The following is a 13,232-nucleotide window of genomic DNA, read 5'->3' as shown; positions in this document are numbered from 1 at the left end:
CTGACTCTCGCGCAGATGGATTGTCATCCATCTGGAATTTTGGTGGTAACCTTGCTGTTCTAGCTCGAACGTGATTGGAGAAATTAGGTAAGAGTGACGTACTACTTCAACCAATCACATCGAAACGGGCCGTGACGTAGTTTTCAGCGACGCGAGATAGAAGCCACAACAGAGCAGTTAGCATGTTGACAGTAGTCCCAGCCCAGCTAGCATGTGTATAGTGGATCATTGTTGGCGTTTGAACGGCAAGCCGCCTGTGGTATGCCACCTGTGTCCGACATCGGACCACTGACGGTTACAAAACACACAAGGCATCGGTGGATTTTGGTTGGCAATCCGACATAGTGCACGAGTACTCTGCAGGGTCCAAACAGCGGCATGCTACCTGACAATCCACCTACGTGAGAGCCAGGTTACATGCTACCAGCCCCTAGCACCAAGGAGGACCGGCTACTCATTTGGTGCCAGCATCGTTTGCATCAGATAAATCACAACAAAGATATGGTAAGTCAGATGTCTTGAAATGGCTATATTTTCTTTTAGTGAACACATCACGGGCATGGGTTTGTCCGTTTCTGACGGGGTGATAAATATTGCAGACAAAATGGACGTCTGCTTGCCTGCACAACCAATGTGACATATATTGATGAATAAAACTTAATCAAGTATGTGTATTTCGCTGAAAATGATTGACCAGCGATAAAATGTTATTCAGACAAAATTGCCAGCCATATGAAAACAATGCAGCCTCAACAGCATGCAGTTGCTACTAGCATTATTGGTTGTGTTCTGGTCACCGTTAGGCATGCCAATTTACCTATGATCATACAGTAAATCGTTTACAGTCCCATACGTTTTGTATATCCTACCATGAGAGAAATATACACCAGGATTGCATTAACTACTCCCGGTGTGCACGATTAACTTCGGGTCTGATTAACTTGGATGGCATAAAGAGCTGTTCACGTCAGACGAGACAGGATGGGGCGTCTTAAGTTCTATTATACACTTTGGAAACTGCATTACGGTTCGACGAGAGGACCATGCCGTCGCACTTTTGCCGTTGTTATTGTGCGCGATTGTATTCTCAAACACTTCAGCTGTGGTCAATTCAAATAGTCGATTAGTGAGTGTGCTAAGCACTTCGATAAGTTGTAGGTGACCATCCCTAGTTGATCGGACGACCCAAAGTTAATCGTGCTCAACGTCATAAGCTGGGACACACACACACACACACACACACACAGTGCCATTGTTAATTGATCAATGGTGATGTCTTTTCTCTCTCTCGCTCTCTCCATTATTAGGTGACCCAAGACCCACGGTTATATAAGGTATGTCTGATTTATTACATCCATTGCTAGGTCAAAGGCAAAGAGTACATTACTGAAGCAAGCAAAGCCGTATTGTTAAGGGGTGTAAAACCCATTTGTGTAAACAATTAGTTTTTTTTTCATCAGGGTGGGGATGTGAAATGACTGAGAACCTATTATCAAGGTAAATAGGACCCTTGCTGACCTCACCTGTACCTGTGGCCTCGGAAGGTATCCAATGTTACAGGTTTGAATTCTTAGTAAGAGTAACTGAAAAGTATATGTGCTGTCCTGCACCACTATCCACCTAAACCTATATTAATTTCTCAAGAGACTGTACTCCTCATAACATTATAGTTGACAGACGCTTTTGATCAAAGTGATGTACAAGGGCAGTAATGCAACATGTGGGTGGAAAATACTCTGTACACAGAGTAAGTAGCATACCCTGTTGTTAATGAACTTTAAGTCACCTAGAAATATTTTAAAATGTGTTGCAATTCCCGTGTTGTTTTTGTTCAAAACCTTGTATGTAGCCACAATTGTCACACATAACCTTCTGAAATGTTTGTCTAATATACTTCTATACTTCCTTTGTCTGTGTCTGACGCCAGGAGGTGTATGAAGAAACGACAGCATAGAGGAAACAGCACATCCCCTCATAGATTCCATGCCTTTCAAAATATTAGAACAAGATTTCAAGGCATTTTCCTTAAAGAACTTGCAACATTTCAGGAGTGCGTCACCATTTGGGTTTTCATTTTGTACAATACATCACCTAACACCAAGAACGGTACATTTTGTAAGCTATGTTTCTTGCATTGCCAGTAACCAATATTTAAAAGAAAAAAATGTGTATATATAAATTGATATCTTATGTCATTATTTACACTTTCATTACTGTACATTGAAAACAATTAGACAGTGTTTTCTTTTCACAATAAAATTGTATTTACATATGTTCCAATTACTTGTGTACACCATTATTTACACCATTTGTTCAATATTCGGTTCGATATTGTGACAAGATTCCACTTCTTTGTTCCTAATGGATGATGGTTAGATTCTGAACTAATGCTGTGTTACATGTTCCATTATGTCTATGAATCTGTCATTAGGGAGAGTCAGTCACAAAAAGCCTCGCTCACAACCAGTAGCATGAAGTACCTTAAAACCATAGGTTGTTTTGTAACTGATGTCAAATGTAAGGACTGTTGTTGACTGCTGCCTCATTAGGCTTTGTCCCAAACCCAGAGCAGACAGTCTCGTTAATGAAAGTGGCACATCTGGTATTTAAGTACACATGTTCTGTACAGCTGTCAGCAGACCATGATAACATTTCCAACTCTTCAGTAATGTCTAGATCTTGGTGGAGTAGTAGTGTAGTGTAGATTCTATACACATGTGGTTGTACAGGCGCATTTTGAAACAGGCTCAACACAGAAGACCAAAGAAATGGAATTGTGGTAGGTGCAACACGTATGACCTGGCTGGCTCCAAACTTGTGGTGCGCATGCTCTGTGCCAGCCATTACTGAACTCACTGTCTTGTCTACCTAGAGTGTTCATTTGATGGTTTACAACAGTACAAGTGAGGGAAGAGCCTAATTCAATTTCCACTGTACATGTGTAGCAGCTGGATGACCCGGTCTGTGATGACAATCCCAGCAGACGCTGCCAACTCCATGACTTGCCTACCTGAAAACAACACACAATGTTAAAATAGAATCAGCAAACAAGGCAACTGTAATTCTAAATACTCTATAGGCCTAGTATCTGCATTTTAATTCATACCTATTTAAGGCTAAGACCTGAACAGCAGTAGGCTACTATTACTTAGTTTTAAATTTACTGCTGACCGAAAGGGAGACTTGGGGTTGCCAGTAGCTGGTGAGTGACAGGCCTCACCCTGTTTTTATTCCAGTACCCTCTTGTGTAAATTCTGTTTCCACACGAAGTAGGTCTCTTAACCATGCAAAATCTGTGATTACTTTAGTCTTTACCATCGAAACAGGTTAACAACTAGGACAGAAAGTGAAAAGGGGAAGCCCACAGACCTATACCAATATGTATAGGTCTGTGGGGAAGCCATCCTGGTGAGTTTGAAGTCAGAATGTCGTCGTGAAATAAACATTCCATCTCTCACATGCTGACGTTTTGGGACATGCTGCATTGGCAGCGATCACGGGGATAGTATATTTAATTTAACACGAACTTTATAGCATAAACAAATTTGTCTGAATGCGACATCTTGGCATACTATTATGATCAACAGCACTCAGTCACCATAGCGTGCGAGGTCTGGAAATGAGGCTTGTACAATATTGAATTACCGGCACTATGGGGGCATTCACAGTTGTAGCCTACCATGTCAGTCATTGTTTCACACACATCAAAAACACGTTAGAAACAACCAAGAGGTTTTCACTCACCATTTATATGTGGCATGGACCTCTCGACTAAAATCCCCACTTAAAGTTGGTCTTGTAAACAGTTGAAGACTGAACATCGCTGCGCTCTGCTCATTCTCCTTCAGTGGATCATTGGAAGAAGAGCGAGAACGTTCTTGCCACCAACTAATTCCTTGTTTTCTGTTCCTCTCTCAAAGAATGAATGTTTGGTAGTTGTGATAACACTTGAAATCGCAGAGTTCATACAGTATGCAGGCTGCCGTTGTTGTGCTAGCCACACTGACTGAGGGGTGTGCTAGCAGCACTACAGTGATGTCGCGCAAGATGCTACGTCATACCCGTCAACGCCTCACTCCACGATGATTGACATTGACATTGTCCAATGGTCGGGGCACGTTTATTTTCTACTCGAGGACTTCGGGCTCGACAAGGCTGAACCAGACCCCTGTGCGAGCTCACGAAGTGTAACGAAGATGCACGAAGCACTAGGGGTCTCGCGAGAGCCAGGCTATGAAAAAAGTGCCTTTCAGATCAAAGGCGCAAATATTTTGCTCTCGTGTAGCTTACATTTGTGCCCTTCCACAACACTGTGCTTGGTGTTTCTGCATGGTCAATATAGCCTATGCCATTCCTCAGATCAGTAAATCTGTTCTTTCATGCATGCATGGACCAGTTAATAGGCCTAACAATTATAGGCTAATTATTAAGCCCTATATTATATTATATTATATTATATTATATTATATTATATTATATTATGTTAGCCTACATCACATTATTACAGCCTATTATATAATTCTTTAAAGCTGCTATGATGGTTAAGAAAATTATGGCTAGTGAAAAGGCCCAATGGCTAGTGAGTCAGGAAAACCACTAGCCAAAATGGCTGGTAAGCGAAAAAGTTAGTGTCAAGCACTGGTGTGTGTGTGTGTGTGTGTGTGTGTGTGTGTGTGTGTGTGTGTGTGTGCGCGCGTGCGTGCGTGCGAGATAGAGAGAGCGCGCGCAAGAGTTTGTGTGCGCTCTAGAGTATGTGAGACAGAGAGAGAATGAGAGACTAAGAGAGAGAGAGAGAGAGAGAGAGAGAGAGAGAGAGAGAGAGAGAGAGAGAGAGAGAGAGAGAGAGAGAGAGAGAGAGAGTGAGGGAGAGCGAGACACACAAGCGCGCGAACACAGCAGTAGGGGAGGCAGGCACTGCTCTGCTGTGCTGTGCTGGGGTGGGGTGTGATGGACTGCAGGGGCATGAGTGATGTCCAGACTCTTAAGTCTCTCTCCGGGTTTAATGCTGAACTCACTCTGCATCGCCGTCACCTTCCATCACATCAGCCACACGTAGAGGAGGAAAAGAGCCGGAGGAGGAGGAGGAGGAGGAGGAGGAAGATGAAAAGAAGGGGAAAAAGAGGAGGAGAGGAAAGTGGAGGAGAAGAAGGAGGAAGAGGGTGAAGGAGGAAGAGAATGAAAAGAAGGAGGTAGAAGAGGAGGAGGAAAAACAAAGAGGAGGAAAAGGAAGTAGGAAGATGAGGAAGGGGATGAAGAGGAAGAGGTGGCGCCTCTGAACTCCTACACTGTGGTGTCCACTGAGATAAGTACAGTTACCAATAGCAACTATACTGCTGGCAGCCAGTGATCTAGGGCAGTCTATTGCCAGTCCTGTCATTTCATAGGGGACAAGGTGGTGGTGGAGGTGTACATCGCTTGTACAACGAGAGTACATCGCTTAAGAAAGTAAAAGCTACTGGCCCAGGCGTAGCACAGTCGACAGTCCATGCGCAGAGCCCTCCCAGTCTCTCTGTCCTCGCTAATTTCCAGCCCAGTCATAATAAAGGCATAAAAAGCCCAACAATTAGAAAAAGAAAGAAAGTAAAAGCCTCCTGTTTAGTGTTGGACTGAGATGATGTTGAGGCCACAAGGAAGAGGCTTAGAAGTTTAAGCGTGCGTGCCCCTGTGTGTGTGCGTGTGTGTGTGTGCGTGTGTGTGCGTGTGCGTGCGTGTGTGTGTGTGTGTCTTCGTTGGCCTGATTTTGAAGGCTGTACCTACCCTGTGTCCCACAGAGAGTAGAATCGACCGCTCCAGGGGGCAATGTAACCTGAAACAAAGCAAAGAAAAGAGCACAGGCACAAATTGGTAACAGACCAACTATTTATAACCTTATCGTTTACATCTAGACAACAAACTATTCACAAAACAACAGGAATAGCAGCAACAGGAGCGTTCAGAGAAGCTGAGAACACCAATAGAGCCACTTGAGAGATATGTGTTTTTCCACTCCTCCCATCACTTCTTTCTCTGTCCTTGCTCTTTCCCAACATGGTGTGCGCAGTTCTGTTTTAATTGATTTTGGGTGAAAAAAATAAAAAATAAAAGAGGTGGTAAGTGCTGTATGGGAGGAAAAGGACGAGGGAGAGGGGGCGAGACAGAGGAGGAAGAGAAAGTAAAGAAGAGAGGAGTAAAATAAGAGAGGCAGATGAAGATGAGTAGAATAAGGGGGGGGAGAGGAGGAGGAATGGGGAGAGGAGAAGAATGAGGAGATAGAGGAGGAGGGAGAGGAAAAGAAAGGAAAGGAAAAGGAAAGGAAAGAGTGGAAGGAGGAGCGCTGGGGCCCTAATGAGATCTCCCAGGCCTCGCGTGCCTCTGCCGTACTGTGGCACAGACATGAGTAATGAACGCTGTGGAAGAACACGAGGGAAAAAATAAAATAAAATAATAAAGGAAAAAAAGACAAGAAAAAAAAGGAAGAGAAAAAAAACACAAACACACAAGCTAGAGTGGCTGCAGCTGTGTGTGCGTGTTCTGTGCGGAAGAGCGTGTCAGCGTGAGTGTGTGCGTGCATGCACGGGGGTGTTTATGCAGATGGAGAGAGAACAGATGACCATGTTATTTGGGTAGGCAGAGCAAAACTCAGAAGAAGTTGAAGACAGATGGCGATGGAGAAAGGGTCATCGTTCTGAAATAATACGCCAGCATAGCAGCGGAGTAGCACGGTGCCATCCATACAGTGGGCGCAACGCTCTTCAAACACTGAAAACTGTGGCTTTGTGTTTGCTTGTGTTAGATTGTTTGCCAAGTTTGTTAAGTAGTAGGAGGTGGGTTCATCCAAAACAGAACTCCACACGTGCTTGACACGCGCAGCAAAGATTCTAAAAGAGGTGGTCTGCACATTTGTTATGTGCCAAAAAAAGTTAATCTTGAAGAAACAAGGCCACGACATTTCCATCCTCTCCAAAGGAGAGCAGAGCCCTGCTAGATTTTCTGGGACTGCTAGGTTTTCTGGGCTTGATCCCTCAGCTGCTCCCGTAGTTAATTGGCCTTTGTAAGCCGTCTCCTGTTCTCAGTTGTCTCTGTATCGCACACTATTACAGGGGCTCCCGAACTTAACCACGACAAGGCTGATATATCAGGGATTAAAGCAAAAAAAAGTCATCTGACTGAACTTTTTTACCGGTTAGGTACCTGATCGAGTATCACTCCGTAACCCTACGAAAACCAATGTAGCCAGGCTCTGCCCTCGTAACGAAACATACACTGGTTTTACGCAAGGAATGGTGTCAGAGCCAGCGCTAGACATAGGCAGACAGGGCAGTCACCTAGAGCAGAATAGGCCTATGTCTTGAGGGTGCCAGTAATACCAAAAACTGCCACAAAATCAGAACTTCAACCAACATAAAACTTTACACTTCACATTAACAATGAATATTCATTATACACTAAGTAGGTCTGTATACACTCAATATGAATGCACCTGTAGGTACTAGATCAGATGTGCTCAATGTAGGCCTACAATGCCATGTTTACAGATGCCAATTTCTAAATACAAAAAAAGGGAAAGGGGGCAGGCCTAGGCCACCAGATTGACTAGAACTGGCCGAGAATGGAGGAATGATGGATACTATATCAGACTGCAAACACTGAACTGCAATTTGGGGCATGTTTTGGTTATTTCCTCTTATTTCTACCCATTATTTATGAATTGTTCACAACATTATGCAGAATGCATTCACAATGAGTGTTGCTTCAAAATGGTAGCTGATCTCACAGAATGATTGACTTGGAATTGCAATGCATTGATACAGTGATCCCATTATGGTTTTTGTTGTTGTTGTAGTAGTAGCAGGCTACCGGTATATTTTGTCTTTCACATCAGAATGGGCAAACACTGTTCTGGTGAAAGCACTGGTGCGCATTGCTTGCAGTTGTATTTCTGACATTTAAAAAACAATGCACTGTCTGGTCATAGCAATCAGAGGGAGAAAACTAGTTGTTGGATATTTGTATGTTATCACCCTTTTTCACTATTCATCCTGTTACAAACAACTTGTTGACGTTTACAAACAGGGTGCGGTAGTCTGCCTCTGTGTTCTACCGTTTTGAAAACCTATGGCTACTTTTTTGCCTCTCGATGTGCGGTGCCAGGCACACGCTTACCATTGATATAAAAAACGTCCCCGATTCCTGCACGCACTCGTGTTCTCACAAGCTGACACGACGCACGCAGACATGACACAGTCACAGTCAGACGTCTATGTTTAACAAAAGCAACACACTTTCCCAAGCTTGTCGCGTAACTTTCCACTCGAATCAAGGCAAATCGCCCACCCATCAGCCCTGAGTGCGCAGTGCGCAAATAACTGAACTCAAACGAAACGCATAGTCCGAGAAGATGGGCACAGACGTTGAGCCACTCAAAAACAAGCACACACACAACTGTTGCTGCACACTATTCCAGTTAGCAAAAAAAGCATCACACAATAGCCGACAACAAGCCTTGAAAGTGAAACAAACATCGAAACGGCATTTATCAACCATATGAGTCCACCCATCAGAACACTGCTTCCCAGAACAAGACGTGGCATAAAATATTGGCTCTGCCTGGGATAGCAACAGTGACTCCTATAAAATGCAACCCATTTTTAAGTTATTTATTGAATATATATCGGCAACAACAAAGTTAATCTGCTATGATTACAGATGAGACAGTATCCGTTGTCAGAAAGACAACTAGGAGCTAGTTCTATCATAGCCCTTTTACGCAGCCAGTCAAGCGCGCTAAACTTTGAGGATGAAACGCGTGGTATCCTAGCTAGCTGTCAATGATAGCCGTCCCATTGGGGCTATGGATAATGTTAGTAAAAGCCACAATGCTTAAAAGGCAAACCCTTCATGAAAAAGACATCATGCGCAGTCGGAAGTAAACTATTCTTTTTTTCTAACAATCTGCCCCGGCAGGTGCACCGATAATGGAAACGTGTCCTACCTTCTTCCAGCTATGCATTCCATGCATATGCATTATTAGCCCATATTGGAATCTCAGTCCAACTCGTTTAACGATTGTCATTGCACTTTAAAGACATAGTATTAAACTTATTTTATTCTCTGCCATCAGCAACAATGTTGGCTATTTATTTTTTTTAGTCTCTCGCGCTGCACCGCCACCGAATTGTTGACCGCTCGTGCTGTACTTCTTTTTTTGGAAGAACGGGGATGGCTCAAAACAATTGATGAGTGAATCTGTTGTAGGCCTATCACACCAGTGGTGGAGAGTGTATAACTAAATCCGTACACCAAACACACCTCTCGTCACCTTCTCATGACCAGGAGTGCTCTCGATTTGTGTTCAGTTGGAAAGTAAAAAATGAAAATTAATTGACATAAATTATACGGACGGAAATCCGTCCAAACGAAAATCCAGTTGACGGAAATCCGTCGTAGCGACGGAAAACTTTAATCCCTGATATATACACTGATGTATTACGGCCAAGGCCTCCTTACATGGGCATTTTAAAACCACTGCTCTATTGCACTACTATAAATAACACGGCAAAGGAGCTCAGGTCAGCTCTGCTCAGGGCTGGCTGCTGTACTGCAAAACTCCAGAGGGGGCGCCGCCCCAATTTAAACACCGCCTACAAGTGCAGTTCTTACAGCAGGGGGGGTGTCAAACATAAGGCATGAGGGCCAGATGTGGCCCACCAGATGGTTCAATCTGCCCTCAGATTTGTAGAGGAACAAGAAGTGTCAAAATAAGAAGTCAATCTGTAGCCCATATGATTACAAAATTCGCTGCAGTTGTCTGAGAGTTTTCAATACGGTTACTGCTCATTTCAAAGATGTTACTGCTCGCCGTGAACAGTCAATGCTCCCGATGTACAAACCCCAACTCTGATGAAGTTGGGACGTTTGGTAAACAGTGAATAAAATCAAAATGCTATCATTTTCAAAACATTCAATCTATTCATTAGATGGAGAATAGTGAAAAGACAACATATTAAGTGTTAAAACCGAGAAAAAATATGTTTTGGGGGGACATATGTACTCATTTCTGATTTGATAAATGTAACACGTCTCAAAAGAGTTGGGACGGGGACAATAAATGGCAGCAAATGTCGAGGAAGACTAAAAACAAAACAAAAGACAACACTTAACAGTTAAATACATTAACCGGTGAGATGATTTTATATAAAAAAACAGTGTTAATTCCTATCTTGGACATGATTTCACCAGCTTAAATGGTAGGTGTATTCCTTGTCATGTTTTGCAATGTTTTCCTTTCTGTAGTGCTTACAGTGTGACAGGTCTTGACCAAAAACCCACCATTTTATCACCTGCTGGTCCTTATGATGGAGCCAAACTGTTAAAACATACTAGAGAATGCAATTTTACCTTGCTACAGTGCCGCCAGTTACTATTGGCACCCTTGAAGTTTAAGTACATTATGGGACATATCTCCAGACAACAAATAATAAGGTCATCCATGATTTTTCTATAGATAGCTTGTGGTTGATACTAATATAAAAATAATCAACAGCATTAAATACTAAACTACGAGAGGGAAAAAATTGAAGACGGTAAAGCTCCTCGGATCACTGGTATTGGCACCCTTTAGTGGATACCATTGTGGAAACCTAATTTGACTCAAATATGGTAAATCACAAATGGGAATCACCTTTAACTACTTGCTTTTGTCCATATAACATGAATTAGGCAAGGAGTTATGATATTTGTGTTTAAATAACCACCTGTTACAGCTTGTGTGTATTTCACCAATGTGAAGACAGAGGAGCTGCCTGAGGACACCACAAATACTATTATTTGCAAAAACAAGACCTCCAAATAATAAAAGGTAATCTCAAAAGACCTTGGTATGCCATTTTCAACACTGTGTTGTGTTATTCAGAAATCTGCCAAACATAGAGCTGTAAAGAACATCCTTGGATGTGGGGGGTAGGGGAAGAAATTATGATAAAAGTCTTTGGAAGTCGGTGCAAATAATGGAAAAATACAGGGGCTAACATCTACAGACCTGACTGTCAACTTTGAACTGTTTTGGGTAGTTTTTTTCAATAAGCACCCCGTGTTAAACACTACACAAAGTAGTGCCTTTTGGTTGGAGACCAAGGCAGACCGCAGTGCTTAATAAAAGTCATAACAGGGAACACCTGACGGCTGTATGAGAAAATACAGGCATAGCACAGCCCTTTTAAGAATGTTTTAAGGTCAGATGAAGCAATAGCACAGTTTTTCAGTGATGCACACAAACAGCATGTTTGCATACTCTGCAAGAAAGTCTTTAAGGAAAAGGACACCCTACCAAAAAACAAGCATGAAGTCCGATCCATAATATTATGTCACCCCATTGTTGCATCAGGTATTGGAGGCTTTGACCGTATCACAGGTATCATGACAGGCATCATGACATGACAGGTATCATCATTTACAGGAAAATTTGTAACCATGGCAAGAACACTTGGTTTGAGTTGAACATCATGTGCACTCAAGCAAGACAAAAACCCAAAGAACACATCCAAATGCACAGTGGATTGGTTGTAAAATGAAAGAACACAGTCATTGATGAAAACCAAAACCTTCGGAGGCTGCCATTGCTGTCTAATAGTGTGCAATTAACCCTTGAAGGAGGGGTGCCAATATTCCTGGACATTACCTTTTTCGTGTTTTTGCTTGAAATTACAAAATGCATCTGGAAATAAATACTTGGCAATTCTAAATATCTTATAATGTTAAATTAAAAGATCCTGATGATAAAAGTTGTGTATATTTCCATTTATTTCTGGATATATTGCACACTTTGTAAATAAAATTAAAGGGTGCCAATACTAACTGGCGGCGCTGTATGTGGCAGTAATCGAAGATCTCCCTTCAAAATATAATGCACGAGTGGCTTTTCATGCTGTTTAAAACCCATTTATGCCTTTCAGCACTGTATTTAACTCTACAGATGAGTGAGAACATCTTAACCAATGCACTACTGCACCCGCATGCCATCATGGAGGCTGACTTTTGAAGTTAGCACTAACACAAGTTGGATGGTCCATTTTCACTGTAGCACAGGATGTGCAATGCTCTATTATTGTCAAAAAGAATGGACTTCCACAACTTCTGCTGACTTCTGTAAGCAAAGGACAGTTTCCCATGTCTTCTGGGTCTATTTCAAGTGAGCTCAGGTGCTTAGGAGAATGTTACACCCCTGTATCATTTGCATGCATTAAGCATTCTTAATATGGTCAATTTTCAATAGCTCTAATTCCTGGCGTGCTAGAGTGAGACTACAGCCAATGTATATTTAATGATGTCATGCACCTATACAATGATTTTATTAACAAAAATATGTCTTATATACACTCAATCGTGGTAAATCAAAGGAAATTCAAAAATGTATGTAATAACTATGGTAATTATTCCCTTTGCATCTTTAATTCTGAGTGACTCAGCCTCTCTGTGATGATCTTATACCTGGACACCTATATTGTCCGTCAGTACAATTCATTTTGAAATGTTCTTCTTTGTTGTTTTATCTTATTTGGATGTTTACTAAATTTCACTGATCCCCGTCCCAACTCTTTTGAGACGTGTTGGATTTATCAAATTAGAAATGAGTACATATGTCCCCCAAAACAATATTTTTTCTCGGGTTTAACACTTAATATGTTGTGTTTTCACTATTCTCCATCTAATGAATAGATTGAATGTTTTGAAAATGATAGCATTTAGATTTTATTCACTGTTTACCAAACGTCCCAACTTCATCGGAGTTGGGGTTTGTACTTGAGATGTTTGACAGCAATGCGATACCGATATGATCCAAAAAAGTTTGCGATACTGCTGACATACAACTTGTTCATCAAGTAGTGGAGAGGATCACCATGACCCATCCAGGACCCTTCGGCGACCCACATTTGGGTCCCGACCCACCAGTTAAGAAACACTGCCTGATCGGCTCCTCTAACTCACCGGTGTAGGTCAGGTAGATGACCGTGAGGAAGACCACGCCAGCGGCCAGAGACACCCCCAGGAAGAAGAGCGTCTGGAACTCCTGCCGCGTCAGACGGTCCTTCAGGTACTGGAGGAAGGCATAGGCCTGCAACAACGCAAACACACCTGGCACACAGAGAGGGATAGAGAGAGAGAGAGAGGGAGGGGGTATAGAGAGAGGGAAAGGGTGGGAGGGAGAGAGAGGGAAGGAGAGAGAGATAGCGGGAGGGAGGGTGGGAGAGGGAGAG

The 13,232-nt window shown here is 42.6% G+C and overlaps 1 protein-coding gene across 1 annotated transcript in view; it reads right to left on the bottom strand.

Moving 5' to 3' along the window:
* Positions 1-13,232, bottom strand: part of stt3b (STT3 oligosaccharyltransferase complex catalytic subunit B) — a 90,555-nt gene that overhangs the window by 28,637 nt on the left and 48,686 nt on the right. Inside the window, exons 7-8 of the mRNA XM_063198724.1 lie at positions 12,964-13,110; positions 5,758-5,806 (exon numbers count right to left, since the gene is read on the bottom strand). Coding sequence (XP_063054794.1) covers positions 5,758-5,806; positions 12,964-13,110 — 196 coding nt within the window. The remainder of the gene's footprint in view (positions 1-5,757; positions 5,807-12,963; positions 13,111-13,232) is intronic.

Source organism: Engraulis encrasicolus, chromosome 5 (genome assembly GCF_034702125.1).
Source record: "Engraulis encrasicolus isolate BLACKSEA-1 chromosome 5, IST_EnEncr_1.0, whole genome shotgun sequence".
Classification (NCBI taxonomy): domain Eukaryota; kingdom Metazoa; phylum Chordata; class Actinopteri; order Clupeiformes; family Engraulidae; genus Engraulis; species Engraulis encrasicolus.
The sequence above is the reverse complement of the archived record's forward strand: the minus strand, read 5'-3'. Positions and strand labels throughout refer to the sequence as shown.